The following is a 20,716-nucleotide window of genomic DNA, read 5'->3' as shown; positions in this document are numbered from 1 at the left end:
GTCGCAGTTCAGAAAGAGACGCATCTAAGTAGAGAAATTTTAAAGAAAAAAAGTGTAGGCTTTAGAGCTATAGGGGTAGGCTGCCACAGAGGCACCTTTTGTCTTAAGCCACCCCTCCGTGTAAGTCCACGTCTCCATTAAAAAAATGTGGGTATATCTCTTTAAAATATCCATAAAATATTTAATAATTCCAAATAAAACAAAAAAAAAAATCAAATTTTAAATGAATAAAACCCTAAATAAATACAAATATCAAAATTAAAAAATTAAATATTTATTCTTCATATTTTGTGTGTGTGTGTGTGTGTGTGCATACGTGGATTTATGATTGATGTCAATCTTGAAGTGATAAACAAATAATGATGAGCACGTGGACATGTTGACGAGAATTTAAAACGCTGACGTGGCATCAGCTAATAAAATAATAGGCAATATGGTTTTTAGTGGCCACTTTCGTTGTCGGTATCATTACAGGCATGCATCTCTCTCTCCTAAATTTAAAGCCACGTTGTCGCTTCAAACTTTATTCGCAATCATTATTCTCGAACACTTTAACTATCGGCCCATGAAAAAGGCCCAATCTTTCAATGTTATGGGCCAGAGCCCAATAAATACAATCAGAGTGGGCTTTCAGCCCATTTTCTTACACTGCCCTTCTGTAAAAACCCCATTTCATAACGTGGAAATGAATAATGAATTAATTCATGAAGAAAAGTACGTAAATTAAATTATAAATAATGCATAGTAGATAATAATTTACATATATTATTGAATTTAAAAATATAAATTTTTATTTCGAAATATACTACAAATTTTAACCGCATGACACGTGTCGAGTAACAATCGTTTTATTGTATTAAGAAACAAATTGTCGAAACATAAAGTTAAAAAACCGAACACGTAAGCCTAGATGCTACAAACATAGTACCATATAGTAATTATGACGACAAAAGTATAGACTTTTGTTTTCTTTTTTTAGGCAAACAAGAGTATATATTTTATAATATCTAAAATGTCAATTTTTTTTTAAAATGTCAAATTACCAATATAACCTTGAATTTCCTCGGAGGCTTTTATGAAAATTTATACAAGAAACATTTTTCAAATATAAAATTCAAAATTATATATGCGAATAAACCAACAAGAAATCCGACAAAATGATGGACAGATTATGATCCAACCAAGTAGGGTTTCTACTTTGACTTTACGACGACAAGAAACAAATTGAAAATATTTAAAGATTACATATATATTACCATTTAAAAAAGGGTTTAAGATTACTAAGACCTACAAACACTGAGGAATCACGTACAAACATCAGAGGCTCATCCGTACAGATGAATTAAAATCTAAAAAAGGTTAAATTATTTTCCACGCCATTACACGGTTGTGGTCATTAACCAAAGTAGTTAATGATTAATTAGCTCAAAACATTTGGTTAATTTAAACTAATTAAGCTTAAGTATTATAAACTTTAGCAGCAAAAGCACTGAGATAATCAGGGTACTGAGGAAAATTCTCCATGGTCGAATTCAACGATTCTATCCCCATCTGCATGTTCATCGGCAAACCGTTGACAAACGATATTTCTTCGGCAGAAAACCCGAGCTGAACTGGTCCGGTTTGGTAGTTGTAAAGAATCCCGGTTTGTTGTTCATCCACAAAGTTTGAGTGAGGGAAATTCGTGTCTGACGGGATTGACGACATGTCGTCTGAAAGATGGGAATTTTGCGGCTTATTCGAGGGCTTCGGAAAAAAACCGTGAATGATCTCCTCTAGAAGCCCGGAATCTGATGGTTCTTTAGGGATAAACTCTGAGTCGCGTAACATGTCTTCATTAACGTTGGGATTTTCGAGGTTTTCTACGATAGGGAGATTAGTAAAAGACGGTTTTGGACAGGGAAAATTGTCGTCGACTAGGGGAAACCGAGGGGTAGATGAGACAAAGTTAGGGTTTGAAGACGGGTGAATATCAAGAGGGAGAAGCATGTCGAAGAAAGACGGAGGAGTGATTCTCTGCGGCGCGGGTTCTTGGAAGTCAAAGGTGTGAGAATTCGAAAACGTTGACCAAGTCGACGGCGGAGGAGGATGACGAGTAATTAGGGATTGTTTAGCGAAGTTTAAAGGAGAAAGAAGTTGATCGGAGAGTGAATAAGTTGACGAAGGAGTAGAAGGGTACACGAAATTGGTGCGAGCTTTGAGACCATGCATAGCACGTGCTGCGCAGTCATAAGCACGTGCAGCTTCTTCACCAGTATCGAACGTGCCGAGCCAACGTCGTTCCTTCGAGTGTGGGTCTCGAATCTCAGCAGCATAACGACCCCACGGCCTACGTCGGACTCCACGGTATCGCATCGTACCCGAGCTCGAACCCTCGCGTATGACTCGACGGTCAGCATTTGGTGCGGAGGAAGTGGACTTCTTACGGTGGTTAACATGACATAAAACGGCGTCGTCCGAATGTGATTGCTTTACAGGCATCCCTCTGAGCCGCCGGAGTGCTTCCTCCATCGCTAGAATGTGGTTATGAGGGAAGACGAATGGCTAAATTTATAGTAATTGATTTAATTCATGCAGGTTGTGGAAGTCAATGGTAGAATAATCGAAGGACTAGGATATCTTACTGGGCCACCCGATCCCAATTGAACGGTCCTGATTTCATCTCCTAAAAATCATTTTATTACTTCCTTTTTTAATTGAATATTTATTTTTGCAACCATTTTTTGGGTATTGAATCTGACAGCTGGTGGAGAGCATAGACAGAAGGCACTGAGTGAAGACTGATTGTTAATTCAATATTTCCAAAGCTAAATTATGCTTATTACAATGAAGCGTAGGGAATTACGATGATTGAAATAGATATAAGGATTTAAAAACGTCGCCGTTTAACCATTTTCAGGGAAAGATTTAAATAATTAAAATTGGTTTAATTAATATTAATCTTAATTATTTATGGGAAGTTGGATAAAACAGCCATTGTCTTAATCAATCAGAATAATTACACTGGCGGCGCTCAGAAGTTGTTCCTCCTCCTTTGGCATTTTCTCTATTTTTTGTAATAAAAAATCCGTAATTTCAGTTTTTGTCTTTCAATTTCTTTTTTATTTTTCCCCAAACAAAATTATTAATTATATTAAACATAATTATCCTCCTCCTTTTTTCTTCTGCAGGGTTGCATAAGCTTTTTACAAATCTTAGCTGGCAACCCTTCCAATCTACCTGTCAGCCACACGTCCATTTCCAATCAATTCTTAATTAAAGTTAATGACGTGGCCCATCTTTTACGAGTGTATTCATCACTTAATTTTCGCTATTAAAACTTCCTTTGTACAACTTCAATTAATAATCACCAATTCTTAATTTGAAATTTATGAAACATTTTGTGAATAAGTCAACAATCACGTTGCATATGAATATTTTAGATACTTTTTATTTTTAAATTAAAAAAAAAAAAAACAAAACATATCCTATCTCCCTCGTATATGTACAAAGTACATAATGTCTCATCTCAATCGAGCTTCGATATAAATAAAAATAATAAAAATATATAACATAGAGGGAAGGCGTGGTGGTAGATAGATACATGCACAATTGTGATGAGTACCTTTTTGGAGTTTTCCTTTTGTCCTCTACAATTGACGTACATCCAATAGAATAGCATAGGCCACTTATAATAATATATGTGTATATTTATTTATTGCTAAATTAATAAAATATCATTAAAATTTACGATTTATCTATAAACTTTGTTTTAATTTTATAAGATGATACTATACATTTGGGAGTCATGGGTTGACTTTAATGTAAACTATAGTATTATTTTTATTATAAAGTTTTATGTACATTTTATTTAAAATCTAAAATAAATATTTGATTGCGACTTTTGATATGCTACGGATCCCTGTGGGCTAAAAAAGAGTTCAAAAGGCTTTATACACAGTTTTTAACAAATATACACGTGACTGTTTGGTGAAGAAAGGAAAAAGGTCTTTATAAACGATTATTAATTCCAAAAATAAAATACTTTTGAAAATGTATGGAAATAGGGCCTAAAGAAGCCAAACCAAAGGGTATTTTCCTGAGTTTTAAGGCACTTAGGTTCGTAATATCATGTAGTGCTACACTTTTGGATTCACTACCACATAAAAAACAATGGATTTAGTTTGATATTTGAATGCGACACTCGAGTAAAATAAGAGTACTTAAACGAGCCAAAGCCACGTTTAAGTATAAGTGATTTGGATTCAATCGTAGAAACTTCAAAATTAAACGCATATAACTTTGACCAATCACATTTTAAGCGAATTATATGACTGAGAATGAAATAGATAATCTCGACTATTATAATTAGTTCAAGACAAATAGATAATATAATCATGTCATAAATGATACACCATGATGATTAGTTTACAGTCTAACACACCCATTGAATATAAAATTGATTTTACAACGGATTTTCTCTTCAAATAATTCATACATTCAAAACTTTAAATATGACCACTGATATAATCTAAAATTAAGAGTGTTCATGTGACTTAATAATCCAACAATCCCACACTTTAGAAAAATAGGAAATTCGGTTTGGTTTGGAGGTTGACAATCCGACCCGTTTGAAAATAGGGTTACAATTCAATCCAAAAGTAAAAAATATTTAAAATTTGGAATTAAGGTTAATAATATGTTTCGGCTGTAGCTTTCAAATTATGAGATTTTAATTTTTTTTTTTAATAATTAAAAAGAAATAATTTAACCATTCACTTCAATTCAACTAATTTGAAAGACTGAATTAATCTAAAATATTTCTAAATCCTCTAATAAAATATAATAAAGTTAAATTCTTACTTTTACGACACTTTTTAGTGGTCCTTTTGTTTCACATATTGGATGATGAAAGTCACACATCGGCTAATTTAGATAATGTTCATGGGTTTATATTAAAGAATACTCTCTTTATTGAGGTGAGCCGTTTTGGAAAAACTCAAAACAAAGCCATGAAAGCATATACTGAATGCGGACACTATCATACCATTGTGGAGAGTCGTGTTGATGTAATGAAAGGTGTAATTAGTAAAACTAATGGAGTTTGTTTAGAACTAAACCATTCACATTTAATTCTAAAGACACTATTTTGTAGGAAACAGAAACAGAAAAGGAAGAAGAGATATATGCATGGGGAGAATGGAAAAGGGTACTGAAAGACTCAGAGTTGAGAAGAGAAAGAGTAATCAGTTTGTCCCCTGTTTTTTGTTCAGAGCCCCAACTAATCCCCCTACTCTATTCCCCCCCCATATTTCACTTCCACTGGAATAAAGCAAAAACTAGCGCCCACAGCTTTTGTTCCCTACCTCTCTCTCTCTCCATCTCCGTTAATCACATCCTTCCTTACATTAATTAATTATCATGCTGCCCCTGCCGCCGCCGCCGCTGCTGCTGCTCTGCTCCACTTCACCGTCCTTCTCTCCTTTGTATTAAAGTTGATGCCAAATACTACTCCCCCTTTCTTATTCACCTCAAAACTTAATGATATCAACTAAATTAGGAACTCCCCTTTCTTATCAATTTTTCTATTTCAAGAAATTCATTACTTTTTAATTTACCTTAAATTAGTATTTTCACTTATAATTTTTTATTATTATTCTATCTCTAAAGCTCTTGTGGCTTTGCAGCTTCTCCAAAATCACTCGTACTAATGGAGATAGTATTATCACTTATAAACTCATAATCTTTCACTAAATTAACCAATGTGGGATTCACTCCCAATAATCCTCAACATAATATCTACCAAGAATGTATACAAATTAGGTTCGGTTGAAGAAACTTCTAGAACCAACTCGAAATTTCATATAGGTTTTCACAACTCAACTTAACTCAATTGGTTGAGTTGGATTTTTAGATTGTTTTTTAAAAATATTTTAAACAACTTATATTTATCACGGTATATATTGTTAGAAATCACGACTCTCCACACTAGTATGATATTGTCCACTTTGAGTATAAATTCTTGTGACTTTGCTTTAGGCTTCCCCAAAAAGCCTCGTACCAATGAAGATATTATTATCCACTTATAAACCTATGATCTTCCACTAAATCAACCGATGCAGGACTCACTCCCAATAATACTCAACGTATATTAGCTTGATAACTAATTTCATATATTTCAAATATCAAACATTCATAAATTACAAAATACTGTTAATTTTGGTTACCGACGTTAAATATTATCAATTTTCGTAATAAACTTAAAATTAGGGTAAGATTTGAGGGTAACCCTGTATTTTCGAGTCATTTTGACCCACTTTTTTCCGTTTACAAAAAATTTAATTAAGCATAAATTGAAAATTAAATATAACTTGACCCGACTCTCTTGGAATTGGCAAGTCATCTGATCCCTTAGGAATTCACTTTCTATGGAGCGAAGGGTTTGTTTCGGTTTCCTCTGTCTCGGGTCCTAGAAGTGCATGATACATAGTGCCAAAACCCCTAAAAATAGAAGACGAGTTGGAGAGGTGTAGGAGTTCAGTGTCTTCGTCTTCGTCTTCGCTCCTTCACCTCCCCTGTCGGTTTCATTTCTTCGATGATTTGGGTTGAGTAATTTAGTTTGGTCGAATTATGAGTCGGATGAATTTCTAAATCATAAATTTTGAAACCCAACAATGTGGGAGGATGATATTGTTTGAAAAACAAAGGATCAGAAATACTAGTTTTGCCAATAGGGGACAAGGACACAAATAATTTTGAAAACAATATGAATTATAATACATTATATTAGTTGTGTGTAGTGGTCAGCTTGGTTGGTATGTTTTTAAAGGCCAGGGTGAGAGACGGTTCCTCCTTCTGGTTCTGTCACTTAATTATAATTTAATCCCATGTCGGAATTAGACCCTTTAGTTACAACGTCCCGTCGTTTTCGGGGAGATGCATTCGGTAGCCTGTGATTTTTGTCACTGCCAATAACGCCACCAACCCTTAATTCTAATCCATTCTGCTTTCAATAACATTTTTCCCATAATACCCTTTTCCAAATTTTAATTTTTCTAAATTAAAAAACTTATTAATTGAGACGTATATGAGTCGAATTTGATCAAATTAACTTACATTAGGTTAGATTAGAGAAATTAAAAAATTCGAGTCAATTGGCGGGTTGACCTTTTTCGTCGGGTCAACTAAATCAACCCAAACTAACCGAATTTTTAAGTTAGGTTGGGTTGTCTTGCCCATTTGTCTTAATAATTTAAAAAGATTGTTTTTATGTACCATAGACGTTACATTAATAACTGAAATGTTAAATATTCACATGTTTAAAGCATAACCAATACAAACATTAAATATTTTTAATTTTCATAATAAATTTTAAACTATGATAGAATTGGATTGCATTGTAACCTTATGTTTGAATTGGTCGAGTTGACCAAACAAAAAAAAGTCAACCCAGACCTAACTTTTTTAGTTTTTTTCAAAATTCTACTGAATTTAAACAAAAAAAAAATCCTATCTCAAACTAATATTTATCCATCTCAAACTAATAGTTGAGATTAACTTTTTTAGTTTTTTTCAAAATTCTACTGAATTTAAACAAAAAAAAAAAATCCATCTCAAACTAATATTTATTCTATTAAAAGTTTTGAATTATAAATAGGTGAATGTTTGCTGAATCCTCCGTGGTGGTAAGAGTTCGAGAGATATAGTAAATTACAAATCATACGAAAATAACAATAAAAAGAAAGAATAATAAATCAATACAATATATTTGTTTTTAGTAAAATGGCAAGACAAATATATAGATATTTTACCATATAATTAACGGTCAACTTAATATTTATGGTTTGGATTGAATAGGTCAAATTAATTAAATTCTTGAATTATTAGAACCATTCTATTAAAAGTTTTGAATGATATAGGGTGAACTAAATTTATATTTAAACAGAAAATATAAAAAATAAAATAGATTTAAAAATGAAGGAATAAAAAGAAAAAAGAAGTTTAGAGAAGGGTGTTATTAATGTTAATGGGATCAGAAAAGGTGGTCGGGACAGTACAATGTCGTGGAAGATAGAGGCGAAGCGTGCAAAAGCTAACCTGCAGCTTCTTCATCTCATCTGAAAAAATTAATTAAAAAAATGAAAAGAATAAGTAGAAGAATTAATTGTGCATGTGTATGGAAAATGAATGCAGTAGTAGGTAGGAGGAAGGCAAGGGAAAGGTATCTAGGGTTTATGTGATGTTCCATGGAAGTCGCAGTCCCTTCTGCGGGTGCCATGCCTTTATTTTTCTCTCGCAAACAACAACATTGCTACTTCTGGAACTTCCAACTTTCTTGCTTTACTCCTTACCCACTTCTTTTGTTATAAACTCTAAAACACTTCATATAATGTTTAATTAATTTGTTCAAATTTTAAATTAATATAGACGGAAATTGGACCGCAATGGTATGGGAAATATCCTCTTAACTTTGATAAATCTCTCTATTCTCTCTAGAGATGTGCATGAACAGGGTGAAGACGGGGAGGTCTTCGATATTTCCATCTTCACTATGTATTTCATTCTCTATTCGGTGAAGTTATCTAGTTATTTTAGTGAGAATCGGATTTTTGTAAGAAAATTTTCTCCGTTGTTATTATTTAAAAAAATAGCCTAATCATTTCCCATATAATAATAAACAAAATATATAATTAATCTATATTTATATTATAAGGTAGCGCAATTTCTAAATTTAAGAAAAACAACCTAAATAATAGTGATTGGTTTTTTTTATGGATAAATTAATAATTGAATCAAGAATAATTACAACAAAGGTCACGAAAACAAAACAACCCAAATGTCAGTCTAATGCGCACGAAAAAACTAACATAAATGTAAAAAAAAATATTTATTATTACAAAAATAAAGCAAAGGTAAGCAAGACATCAAATGGATTAGGATTTAGGGTCTGTCAAGTAATTAGGCAAATCGGAGAATATAATGTTGCCCAATTTATGCAATTGAGAGAAATCTCTATTTACCATCTAAACGAGGCATCTCCACTTTATTCAAGGGAGTCTCAAGCTCCGTGAATTAAATGTACATCTATAAATTTTCTTCATCCTTCGTTTAAATAGAATTTTAAATACATTTTTTTTTGGTTGATTTATAAAAAAATAATATTAAATAAATTGTTAAGTTTAAAAGATAATTGTTATATTATTAAGTAAATGAAAGAATAAAGAGAGATCTGTCAACTCACCTGGTGAGTAGACCGACCGAAGATTAGTGATTGATTACATCGAAAGATGTCGGCCGGGAATTCAAAAAAATGACAAGAAAGAAAAAGAAGAAAAAAAATAATATAAAAAAAATGGAGAAAGTTCGGGTAGATACGCCGTCGTATCAGAGGATATGCTTGTCCACAAGTAGACGGTTCTGATGGTTTCAAGGAATGAAGAGACGCATCCTTGGAAAATGGAAAAGGCTTTTGAAGACACAGATATCATCCATTAGACACGTGTCGGTTAAAGTGAAGAAAATTATCCCTGACCGTGAATCACCGGGGACAAAGTCAATAAATTTACCCACTTTTCAACGGTTGTGATTTGATGTTGGGTCCAACGTAGTTGTAATCTGACGGCTCCAGTGGTGTCTGTCCTGATTTGAAGTTTGACTCTTTGTTGGATGATTTTTCTTTCATTATTTATCGGGAAAAGGAGCAAACGAGATACCTTGTTGTATTGACTATGAAGGCTTATTGGGCTTTCTTCAGTTATACGCGGGCCCAATAACATGGGCCGAAAGTTTTAGACCTTTGTTGAAAGATATGTTGGGCCACTGATAAGCTCATTTTAAAATTCAATGGGTTGTTTGGTTTGAAGGGAGGGGGAGAGAGGCCTGCCGAGGGCTATTTAGTCATTCTGTTCATTGTATATAAAGGCAGCCTATGAGTTTTGAATGGGTGCTAGTTGCTTTCCCGCGCGCGCTCTTCGGTATTGGCTTGAGGCACTTTGATCTTCTTTCCCTGTCCTGGCGGAAAAATTGATTTCTCTTCGGCTATTAGACAGGTATTTCTGATTTTTTAAGGTGATAGCTAGTTTTTTCTTGGTGATTTCTCTCGTTTTATGAATTGTGTATGGTGTATGGTGTATGGTGTATGTATGTATGTATGTGTTTTTCCAGCCGATAGTTGATTGGATTAGTAATTTTCGGGATTTGATACTCGTAATGGTTTGCTTTTGCATTTTCAACTGGCGATTGATGTTTTTGTAAGTTTGAGAGTTTTCTCAAAAGCAAGGAATTGCACGGTCTTGCATCATTTTTCTCTATTTGAATGTTGATCTCTGCTGCAGTTACGTGATTGAGCAATTACTGTGATTTTGTTCTGAGTTGCGTTTTTAGTTTCTTGTTACCTTCACCGAGCATAGCTTGCAACTGTTGACAATGTGTTGCAACCTGTGATTTGCTTTGTGATTTTAGCTTCGGCTTGAATTTTGTTTTGTGATTTGCAAGAAATTTCAGGTTGCACGGTTTAGATCTCTGTTGAATTTTTATGATCGAGAAATTCTTGTGGTTTTGCTTTGCGGTTTCCGTCTGCAATTTATATTCTTCTTTACTGAGAATTAGCTTGCAATTGCACGATCTTTCGATTTTACTATGAGGTTTTCCATCTGCAAGTTCTAATTTCCTTCACCGAGCATTGGCTCGCAAGTGCGAGAATCTGTGGCGACTTGATTTTCTTAGAAAAACTTTTGGCTTGCTACTTATATTTTGTCCGAAACTTTGTACGAAATTGCATTTTCTTTCCATTTCTTACAGTTGTTGAAGATGTTTTAGCCGAGTTGTGTGATCTTGAGATTCCTGTGGCTTCCTCTCATGTAGGCGCTTGTCTATTGGCTATCTTTAATAATTTTGTTGATTACTCTGTTGATTGAGTCTTATATTCGAGAGCTACAACTTATATTAGTAGGTTTCATGCTCCATTTTTTTTCTCTATGTTCTGGTCTCTGCAACTTCAAATCCTCATAATTTTCTAGATTCTGTTTATTGAACAAACTTTAATCCTACCTTTCTCTAAGTTTCATACGAAGGGATATATCATGGTCAATATTTTTATGTGATTGAACTATGTGATTACACATAATCAACTATTAAATCAATCATATAATTTTTTCGTTAATTTGTACTTGGTTCTTTTTCTTTAATAAAACAAAGGTTGATGGTTTACAATTTTTTTTATTTATAATTTTTCAAGGATGAAATTAGAATTACAAGTAACGAAATCATATTGTTTATTGCCAGTCAGTGCGCTCACAAGAGCAAAGATCCGCCTCCTATCTCGAAAGGTTATTCCATGGTGGTGGAAGTCTTAGATATGCTCACAGAGGGACAAAGGTACGTCCGGACTATTTTAGAAATTCACTGACAAATCTTTTGGTCTGTTTAATACTAGAGTTCGCTTTCAGTTTACTTTTGTGAACAGAAAACTAAAATCACGTTTTCGAAAGAAATAGAATTACAAGCACGAAAAGACTAAAATCGTGTTTCCGTAAGAATTAGAATGACAAGCACAAAAATCATGTTTGAATCTATAGTCTATTGTCTGCGAGAGCACTCGCAAAAGAAAATTTCCTCTCATCTCTCGGAAGGGTTATCCCATGGCGGAAGGCTGAGATCCTACTCTCCCTTCACAGGCAAAGGTACATAGGATTAAATAGGACAACTTTGAAACTTCACAAGTATTTTATTTTAATTAATTTATGATTATTTTTTAAGAAGCACAGACCACAAATCTTTTGTTTGAGTTTTGCAGACAAATTCTAAATAAATCATAAGATATCAAAACGTTTATGAGTAAACAAAAAAAATATATAAACAATCTTCAATAAAACAAGTTTACTTTGTAGGAACAGAAACAAAAACAAAAAGATGATTGTTTTAGTTTAGAAGGTGTACATGAATGTGCTCTTCTTATATTAAATTCATGTTATAACACATCTCTGTGTTGATTGTATGGTTGATTCCAGATTGAGGTTTTGGAAATAGAAGCCAATCTTATACCATGTAGGTATCCAGTTCAGTAGCATTTGCAGCAAAATATGTGTATATTTATTATACATGCAAATATACACAAATTTCCTTAGAAATCCAGGTTGATAAGAAAACCATACGATCCACCACTCACAACTATTGATACAACCATGGGTCCTTGGAAGTTTCGTTCCTTCCTCCTGTATATTCAGAAATAGTTTGTACAACCCCAGAAGTTACGTTAGACAACATGGAGGATCCCCAAGTAAGTCATCCACTCTGATCTTCAGGCATGTTTGCTTCATGCATGGCCTTCTGTTTTTCTGCATCTAAATCGCCCTTCCAATGTCCATGAAATCCTTCACCGCTTGGGCCCCTTTGTCAACAATTTCCATTGGAGAAATCAGACGCGGATTTTGATCCATAATCAACTTGATTAGTTTTTTCAGCCGGCCAAATCTGTCTGGAAGAGCTCTTATCTGGTTATCACCAAGATCTAGCTCCCTTAGGTTGCAGAGATCACTAGTTGGTTCAGTAACCTCAGTCAAGTGGTTGAAATTACCACTGAGAATCAACACCTCATGACTCGTTAACCTTCCAATGGCCGGGGCAGGCCAAATCTTAGAGACCTAAGCTGACATCAATGTAGGAAGGTAACATATCTTGTTCAGCTGGATTGATAGCCATTCAAGATTAACCAATCCATATCCAAATAATTATAGGTAAACTTCGCAGATTGTTGAAACTTGCATCCAACTCCACCAACGAACTACAGTAAAAAAAGAAAAAAAGAAAAAAAAAAAGAAGACCCCACCAAGTAATCAAAATATTCAAAACTCAGCACAGTGAACATCATTTTCCATGTGCTGTTGAAAAGGAAGCCAAAGACTACTGATTTAGTTACCTGCAACCAGTAGGGTTTCAGGAAGTTCAGTTTGTTTCCTGATACGTTGACGACCTTCAATTAGCCAATAGGCCGATAGAATCAGGAAGTGACTCCAAAAGATTCGAAGAAATATCAAGGCACTGGAGTTTCTGAAGCCCAGTTTAGGAAAATTATAAAGCAATTGACTGTATTAGATCAACTAAGCCAATTCATAGAACCCATGTTAAAAAACAGAGGAGCTAGAAGATGAAAGTTACCTCCAGCTGATTGTGCGCTACATTAAGCTTTAGATCAATAGGCGAAATTTTCCATACTCATAGTCTCAGCCTCTCTCAAAATTCTTATGACTTTTTCGTTCACTTCCAATTTTACATCAATTGCCTTTAAGATTCCCCAACACCAAGGGACTGAATTAAAAAAATTTATTGATGCATAAAAAACCAAATTGATAACATGTAGGGATGAACATAAAACCTTTAACTAAAGGTATAAAACGAAGAACTTAAGACATAACTTTAACATGTAAAATCGTTAGGATTTAAGGTGGTGTTTGAGACACCCAGTTAAGATAATTAATTCTGAAATTATGTAGTCTATAAAGTTATTTGGACTTTGGAGTGCAAAGTTATTTAGTCTAGATTTAGAAAGTATCTTTTTAGGATGAAAATTTCTTAAACATAGAATCCTAAAATTTATTAAACTTTGATTTATAAAATTTGGGTTGTTTTGTTTTGAATTTGAGACTCACTTTAATTACTCCATAATTCTAGAATTGCAATTAGCTGTTTTGTTAAGGAGTATTTTAATCATTTGATAAATCTTAATTAGTGTTTAAATGTGTTGTTTGGCCATTTATCCGGCAAAGAAATAGATGGGGTATATTTCGAAGCCCGGTTCTAAATTTGCCCATTTATGTCATTACTCGTATGGTTAATCCCAGTGTGTCCAGTAAATTATCACATGCATAAACAATATATCCACATAATTTTAATTGTCTTTAGACTATGTTACTTCATAAAATAAATTATCATGATTCATGGAGATAAAAAAGATGGACTTGGTTCAAATAGGACATCAACTAATTGAGTGTGACCTCAAATTATTTTTGTTAGACAAAACCCTTAATTATATAACAATAATAATAGTTGAGCCAGAGACATTTGTATGCTCAACTATTCAAATTAAAAGTCAATTTTAAGTAGATGATCGACACCCGTACCTATACCTTTTGTTTGTTTGTTTGCCTTTTTAATTCAAGGAGATAATCTCGATCAGCTACTATGCTAGAATATTGTGTGCATTCAATATTACACCTATACTCAGATGTCTAGAAGATAATTATAGTCCTGACTTAAATCAATGGGTGTGAACTTCGTATACTTAAATTGCATAATTTGTTCCATTTGAATAAACATGTCGATAAACAGTATAAACCCCGTGCACATGTTTGGTTAGAGGGTTTTAGAGATGGGAATGGATATGCATTTTGGAAACCGAGGTTTGTTTTAAAGTTTTGAAATCAGATGCCTTGAAAAAGTTTTTCCTGGCATCACATTGTGGTGGGTTTTCGAAACTTCTAAAAAAACTACGGGTCTTCAAAATCCACCCAATTTTTCCTTCTTTTTTTTTTTTTTTTTTTTTTTCTTTTTTTTTTCCAATTTCTTTATTCTTTTTATCACCTTTCCTCCGTATTTTCTTTTCCATTTTTATCTCTTTGTTTTTTATTTCCATTTTCTTTTCCATTTTTATCTCTTTGTTTTTTATTTCCATTTTCTTTTCCATTTTTATCTCTTTGTTTTTTATTTCCATTTTCTTTACTCTCTTTTTTCCCTTCTATTTTACAATTATTATTCTTTCTTTCTTTCTTTCTTTCTTTCTTTTTTATATCATATTTTGCACATGTAATAGAAAATCTTCTTTTTTTTAATCTTTTTATTCTTTTATTAATAACTTATTATAAGATAATCTCATCTTAAATAATTTACTCCACTTTACAGTTTTTCATCATGTATAATTAATTCTTTAATTTGATTACCGTACTAATTATTTATAATTAAAAATATGTATAATTTGATTAAAACCACTTATTTGAGAATAATAATTGAATAAATTCAAAATCCTCAAATTTAAGATATTATTTATAATATAATAAAAATTAAATTAATTAAAATTATTTAAATAATTTAACTTATTAAAAACTAACTACAACTAATTATCTAAAGTAACATTTTTAGAAGTAAGAACTAAGCAAAAATATTATTTATTTTATATGAAATTTTGATAGCAAGAAAAGTATCTTATTTCTAGACCTTCTATACTCAACATTTTACTTTATTCTTAAGGAGCTTAAGCAAAATTTCCAATCAAAGAACTCTCTGAGGAACTAGTGACAAGGGAAATTTGATGGGTTACAAACGACTTTGAAACGTCGGCATACGGTTTCTGGTTAAGATTACGTTATCGTCATCATGGTTTAAAAATTAATGGCTTTTCTAAATTATACAACACAAGGGGAAGCTCATACAGGAGGATATAAGAAATAACAATTCTTTTGGCCCATGCCTTTTGGAAAAACCAAAGGCTAATGAAATCAATGGTTCAAAACCCTAAGGGCCGTTGGGTCAAACTTTTATTTATGATGACTAGAAACAAAAATGTGGAAGAAGGAATCAAATAGATGTTATATAAAAAATGTTATCTAAATACTTTTTAATAATTTTATTGTATTATTTAATTTTAGATAATTAATTATTATTAGGTCTCTTATTTCTATTTCTATGAAGTCAGATTCTTAAAATAATGTTAAGAAGTTTTATTTTATTTTAATTTTCATTTATGTACCTTAAATTTTAAGTTTTTAAGTTTATTTTGTTTTAAGTTTTAATTCTCAAATAATTTAATTTAATAAAATATAAAGTTTTTAACTATAAATATTTACCCCCAACTTATAGTGGTGGGTAAATTATATTAAATGAGATATATTTATAAATGTCATACCATTATAATAATTTATTAATAAAATAATATATACATATATATATTATATTAGAATATTTCATTATTTTTTTATAATTATAGTTTATTATTATTAATTACAAATTTAATTTGAATTAATCATAGTTCAACATAAAAACACATCTAATTGAAAAAAGAAGATAAGTTAATAGAGTTATAAAAAAAGAAGAAATAATACTCAACATTAATAATTAAAAATAATAATCATATTTAAAAAAACAACCAAGAAAATAAAAGAAAAAGGAAAAAAACAAATGAAAAATAATCAAGAAAAAAAAAAAAAAAAACTGGAGGAAGAAGCAATACAAAAGGAAAAAAGATTAAAATTAAAAAAAAAAAAAAAAAAAAAAAAAAAAAAAAAAAAAAAACATTAAAAGAACCTCATCCGTTTGAATGCGTTTTAAAAACCCTTCCATTGCCTTCTTTTTAGATGTTTGGAAAAAGAGTTTCTCCAGATAATAAATTAAATCCTCTCCCTGAAACCCGTTCCTAACCCCAGAAACAAACACCACTACAGTGTAATATCTTTTTATAGGCTGAACCAATGAAATATATTTAGTAATATTAATAATCATAATAATAATAATGTGACGAAACAACGATCGAGTAAAATAATAAAATCATGTCCACCAATATTAAACTAAATAATTAAAAAAACTGGAATTATAACAATAAATTTATTTGGAAAAAATATTAATACGAATTGGATTAACATGATAATTATTTATCTTATCTTAATGCATTACAAAATAGAAAAACCAACAAGATAATTCAAAACAATATACCGAACTAAAAAAACATATAATTCAAAGATAATCTAAATAAAGCAATTGATCATACAAACCACGACCTCAATAATGTTGGATTTTTTTTTTCTGTTTCTTATATGGATTCGTTCATTCGTTGTATGACTATTAGTGAAGCGAGTAACTGATAAATTAAAATAGCCTGGCTTATTTTTATTTTTATTTTTAAAAAGGTGAATCATCATGTGTTTGAATACAACACGAAGCCCGTCAATACAAAACACCAATCTTTACAATTTTATATTAAATTTTGGGGTTGAATGTCTATTGATAAATATTTTAAGGGAGTAAAGAATAATAAATTAGAGATATATTGTGTGTGTGTGTGTGGGCATAATTGCAGACTTACATGTGTGTGTGTGTGTGGTAAAAAATACAAAGAAAGGGATCAGTTTGCAAATACAAAGAAATTAAGAGGTAAAAAATCATTTTTAAAAATAAAATACAGAATAATTGCAGAATTATGTGTGTGTGGGCATCCTTTTCTGTTTCTCTAGCATAAAAAAGGGTATGAAAACATGGCCCACGCACATGTTATCTTCCTTTTTATAAATAAAAAATTCTTTTTTTAAAAAAAAATTATTAGAATGAAAATATATTTGCAAATGGCTACTTCTCAGAAGAATAAATAAATAAATAAATAAATAAATAATAGAAAATGGGTTTTTGAAGAATGGGATAAATCTCCAGCCAGTGTTGGACCACATCATATCATGTGTGGTGAGAATCTGTTTCCCAAACTGGGGTTAGAATTTAAAAGGGTAGGTGGGTCATTAATTATTTACTTTTTCTTTTACTGGTCCTTATACGATTGTGACTTTATTTCTTCTAGTAAATTTAGATGAAATGAAACACAAGTCCAGTGCCTTCCCCTTGTCTGGCAAAGAGACAATCTAGATAATGTAACGTAACCCAGAAGTCTTATCTTATCTTGATGCTATGGGTGGGCCCCGTCCTTTATCTTTCCTTTTTTTTTTTTCTTTTTTTTTTTTTTTTTGTCAAACTGATCTCAATATGGTCCCCAGTGCATTTTCAGCCATTGTCCCTGTTGTCCACTCATGGACTTTTCCTCCACTCTCCAAACACAGAAACAAACCAAACCTCATCGTCAAGGCCACGCCATAGAAGCCTGCAACTTGCTCCTACTACTACCATATTACTGCTGTCTTTCCCCCCACAATTCCCTATTTGTAGGTCTTTACTTTTTTAATTTTATTTCTACCCAAAATTTTCCAGAGTATTATCTTGTGTTACTTTATTCAAAATGAATGGGAAAGAAGAAAGGAGTACCTGTGATTGCGAATGAAACTCTCGGTACAGAAAACAGAGCAAACAGACCTCGTAGATCTCTGGTTCCGACAATGGCAGATTTTCTTCGCATGTACCTAACATATATAAAGGATCCAATACATATAAATGTATCATCATTTTCTCACAACATTAATATAGAATTTATGTGATCTTTCGCAACCACGAATACGACTTGTGAACTTTTCATCCAGAAAGCCAAAAAGGTAAAATATACGTGTATGAATGTGTGTGCGGAGAGAGAAAGAGAGTCTACAGCAACGGGGTAAGAGGAATGAAAGAAACGACGATTAAAGGGTTTGAACTATGCTAGAAGGCCTAAAAGGAATTGAAGACTAATGAACAGGTACACATACATATGATTAAATTAGGCAACAGTTATGAACACTTAAAAACAAAGCCGACACCACTCATTAAATTAATACAACACTTTTGAAGGCCTGCAGTAACTGATCAGTAAGTGGATTGGTAGAATCAACAATGAAAGGGCAGAACCATGTTGGAAGGCCTAAGAGGAAGCAACACTTACGAACACACAGCACAAACATATACAAATTTAACTAATAGATTAGATAGGACGGAGATCTTACATCCAATGGCAGAATCGCAGCCGTAGCTCCTTGTGTCTTCAAATTTTGTTTGATCCAATGTGATGGTCTCTTAGACCCTGCAAAATCAGATTGGTAAGATTAACATCCAATGGAAAACTATATAGTTCATCGTTTTATCAAAGACTACGGAAATTGTAATCCACCGGACAACATTCATAGTATTTTGAAAACTGAACAGTAGAACTTATTAAAACTGAGTTTTTAAAAGAGAACGAAAGAAACAAGATCAGATAATAAAGCCAGTTGTGCCAGAGTAAAAATACGTATTGTGCACAAGCACAAGCAACAATCAGACCTAAACTATGGAGGCTCCGTGCGTGGAATGTTAATAGGACCTAGAGAAAACGGTGGACATTTGCTAAACTCTTACTGGGAGAGAGGACAAGCGTGCGATTAACGGACCTAATGGTAATGGAAGCTGTAATTCAAAGTCGGGAACGGATTCCGTTTCTTTGACGAAGAAACTCACCATCACAATAGCTAGGGCTGAAAAATGAAATAGGACCGAATTTCATTAATGGCTAATGGATCAAAAGGAAATCCTTAGCGACATGTACATTCTCCTTACATCATACATCCTTTTTTGTGCTTGGAATTCCCTTTTTCTATTTCGTTATATCTTATATGTATGTTTACTTTGATTTCTCTCATCCTAGTTGATGCTATTGCCAGTGATTTCCATTGTGGATGAGGTAGATGTGGCTAGGATTCCCTTGAGGATGATATGAGAAGAGAGGAACCTTCGCCGGTGACTTCTTCAGGCGGTACGAAAACCTCACTGGCGTTGGGATCTGATGGATACAATAGTCAGGAACCTGCGTTGAGGCCCTTGGAGAGGATATAGCAGTTGTCGGAGACGAAGGTTTTGAGGACGACGGTGATGAAGAGGCCGACGAACAAGGGAGAGGAAATTCTTTCACGGATTTAGGCGGTGAAAGGAACGCTCTGATCTTCAAAGAAGACGGCGAGGCTGCTCTATCGTATTCCTCGATGAGATTCGCTAGGTCCTCATCGGAGGTTATCGATACCAAAGCATCCAAATCCTCTGAAGGCAATTGACAACGAAGACTCACACATGTTCCACACAACTTTTCCAGCTTCAACAACAGTTCTGTAACCAGACACAATTATAAATCTCACTCTAGAAGTTCATACCAAGGCTTAAATCAATCATTCAACCTCAACCTAATAAATTACAACATTCAATCGAAACATTCGCGAAATAAATGCACGGATAATGCAATATAAATTACGAAAAGAGATTAATACTAACCAGAAAAAGGAATGGAACGATCAACGGCGAGGACACGAGTTACACCACCAAGATAACGGAGTTTGCCATCAGGATAACGAGGAAGGATCCTGCCTCCATAACTACAGAGAAACTTGATGGTCGCAGTTCTGTCAGATCTGGCGGCGACGCCGCCGGGACTGTGTGAGGCTCCGACCATTTTCTACTTCGCCTCTTGGATTTGAACCCGAAGTTATCGGTCCAATCTAGATTGAAAGGGAGGGACCAGGAATGTAAAGAAAAGAGACCTGAGAAGAAGATTTGGAGTTGCTTCTCCAAGCCTGGTCTTGGTACGCCTTACCCACTATTTATAGAAATAATTACTCCCGCCAGTGATGGTAAAAGTGTAATTAACTAGAAAGCTATGGGCCGAATATCTTCCGTTCATCTTATTTGGGCTATTATTAAAAAAAAAATAATAATAATAATAATAAAATTTAAGGTATTTTCAAAATAAAATTCAAAATTCAAAAAGTATTTTTATTAATTTAGCATTTAATAGCATTTTTTTAAGTATGGCTGCTTACGTTATAATCTAATTTTTTAATAGAAATTAAACGAAAAGTGAAAATTCGGTTTGAAACGGCGGAAAGGATATTATTTGAAGCGCGGATATGATCCGGTGGAAGGAGATTATGGGCCAGGAAGGGTCGTATTCAAGTCATTTGAGGAAGGCATGGGATTCATTGCCAGTTTGCTGGTGGGCTGCTCGCTGGGATGCCGCCTGGGTCCCTGCCTTACTGCCGTCATCACGTCTTTCTATATAACAGTTTTCAAACACTTTCTTTCCCACCTTTCACTTTTTCCC

The 20,716-nt window shown here is 33.0% G+C and overlaps 3 protein-coding genes and 1 long non-coding RNA gene across 5 annotated transcripts; 1 reads left to right on the top strand and 3 right to left on the bottom strand.

Annotated features, from left to right (window-relative positions):
- Positions 1-1,232: 1,232 nt before the first annotated feature.
- LOC111809888 (ethylene-responsive transcription factor ESR2-like) lies at positions 1,233-2,511 on the bottom strand. Its single transcript, XM_023696361.2, has one exon. The coding sequence runs from the start codon at positions 2,509-2,511 to the stop codon at positions 1,459-1,461; it is 1,053 nt and encodes a 350-aa protein (XP_023552129.2). The 3' UTR covers positions 1,233-1,458.
- A 7,415-nt stretch (positions 2,512-9,926) lies between these two features.
- LOC147793830 (uncharacterized) lies at positions 9,927-12,168 on the top strand. The gene is made up of 2 exons (XR_015421376.1): positions 9,927-10,028; positions 11,263-12,168. It is a non-coding gene; the product is annotated as an uncharacterized LOC147793830 (long non-coding RNA).
- LOC111805027 (uncharacterized) lies at positions 11,989-19,268 on the bottom strand. 2 transcript variants are annotated; one of them, XM_087124627.1, is made up of 7 exons: positions 19,186-19,242; positions 19,020-19,103; positions 18,597-18,673; positions 17,989-18,083; positions 13,135-13,284; positions 12,896-13,026; positions 11,989-12,760 (listed from the first exon to the last, which is right to left on the bottom strand). In XM_087124627.1, the coding sequence occupies exons 2-5, from the start codon at positions 19,087-19,089 to the stop codon at positions 13,251-13,253; spliced, it is 276 nt and encodes a 91-aa protein (XP_086980753.1). In that variant the 5' UTR covers positions 19,090-19,103; positions 19,186-19,242; the 3' UTR covers positions 11,989-12,760; positions 12,896-13,026; positions 13,135-13,250. The 2 variants fall into 2 exon arrangements, with proteins under 2 accessions (XP_086980753.1, XP_086980747.1); XM_087124621.1 differs by having other exon boundaries at positions 12,047-12,760; positions 19,087-19,103; positions 19,186-19,268.
- Positions 19,105-20,211, bottom strand: LOC111805002 (RAF-like serine/threonine-protein kinase 24). Its single transcript, XM_087124618.1, has 2 exons — positions 19,891-20,211; positions 19,105-19,728 (listed from the first exon to the last, which is right to left on the bottom strand). The coding sequence occupies exons 1-2, from the start codon at positions 20,066-20,068 to the stop codon at positions 19,280-19,282; spliced, it is 627 nt and encodes a 208-aa protein (XP_086980744.1). The 5' UTR covers positions 20,069-20,211; the 3' UTR covers positions 19,105-19,279.
- Between the last annotated feature and the right edge of the window lie 505 nt (positions 20,212-20,716).

This window comes from Cucurbita pepo, chromosome 1 (genome assembly GCF_057944985.1).
Source record: "Cucurbita pepo subsp. pepo isolate OVF chromosome 1, ASM5794498v1, whole genome shotgun sequence".
Taxonomy (NCBI): Eukaryota; Viridiplantae; Streptophyta; class Magnoliopsida; order Cucurbitales; family Cucurbitaceae; genus Cucurbita; species Cucurbita pepo.
Note: the sequence above shows the minus strand (reverse complement) of the source record. Positions and strands in the feature narration are given on the sequence as shown.

Excerpts from the sequence above, each read along its gene's own strand:
- LOC111809888 (XM_023696361.2), bottom strand. The coding sequence starts at position 2,511 with ATGGAGGAAGCACTCCGGCGGCTCAGAGGGATGCCTGTAAAGCAATCA.
- LOC111805027 (XM_087124621.1), bottom strand. The coding sequence starts at position 19,268 with ATGAGAGAAATCAAAGTAAACATACATATAAGATATAACGAAATAGAA. Across the intron at positions 18,084-18,596 it reads CTGCGATTCTGCCATTGGAT|GTACATGCGAAGAAAATCTG; the intron begins GTAAGATCTCCG and ends TATATATGTTAG. Across the intron at positions 13,285-17,988 it reads AGTTTCATTCGCAATCACAG|TCCCTTGGTGTTGGGGAATC; the intron begins GTACTCCTTTCT and ends TTTTTAATTCAG.
- LOC111805002 (XM_087124618.1), bottom strand. The coding sequence starts at position 20,068 with ATGGTCGGAGCCTCACACAGTCCCGGCGGCGTCGCCGCCAGATCTGAC. Across the intron at positions 19,729-19,890 it reads TCGTTCCATTCCTTTTTCTG|AACTGTTGTTGAAGCTGGAA; the intron begins GTTAGTATTAAT and ends GTCTGGTTACAG.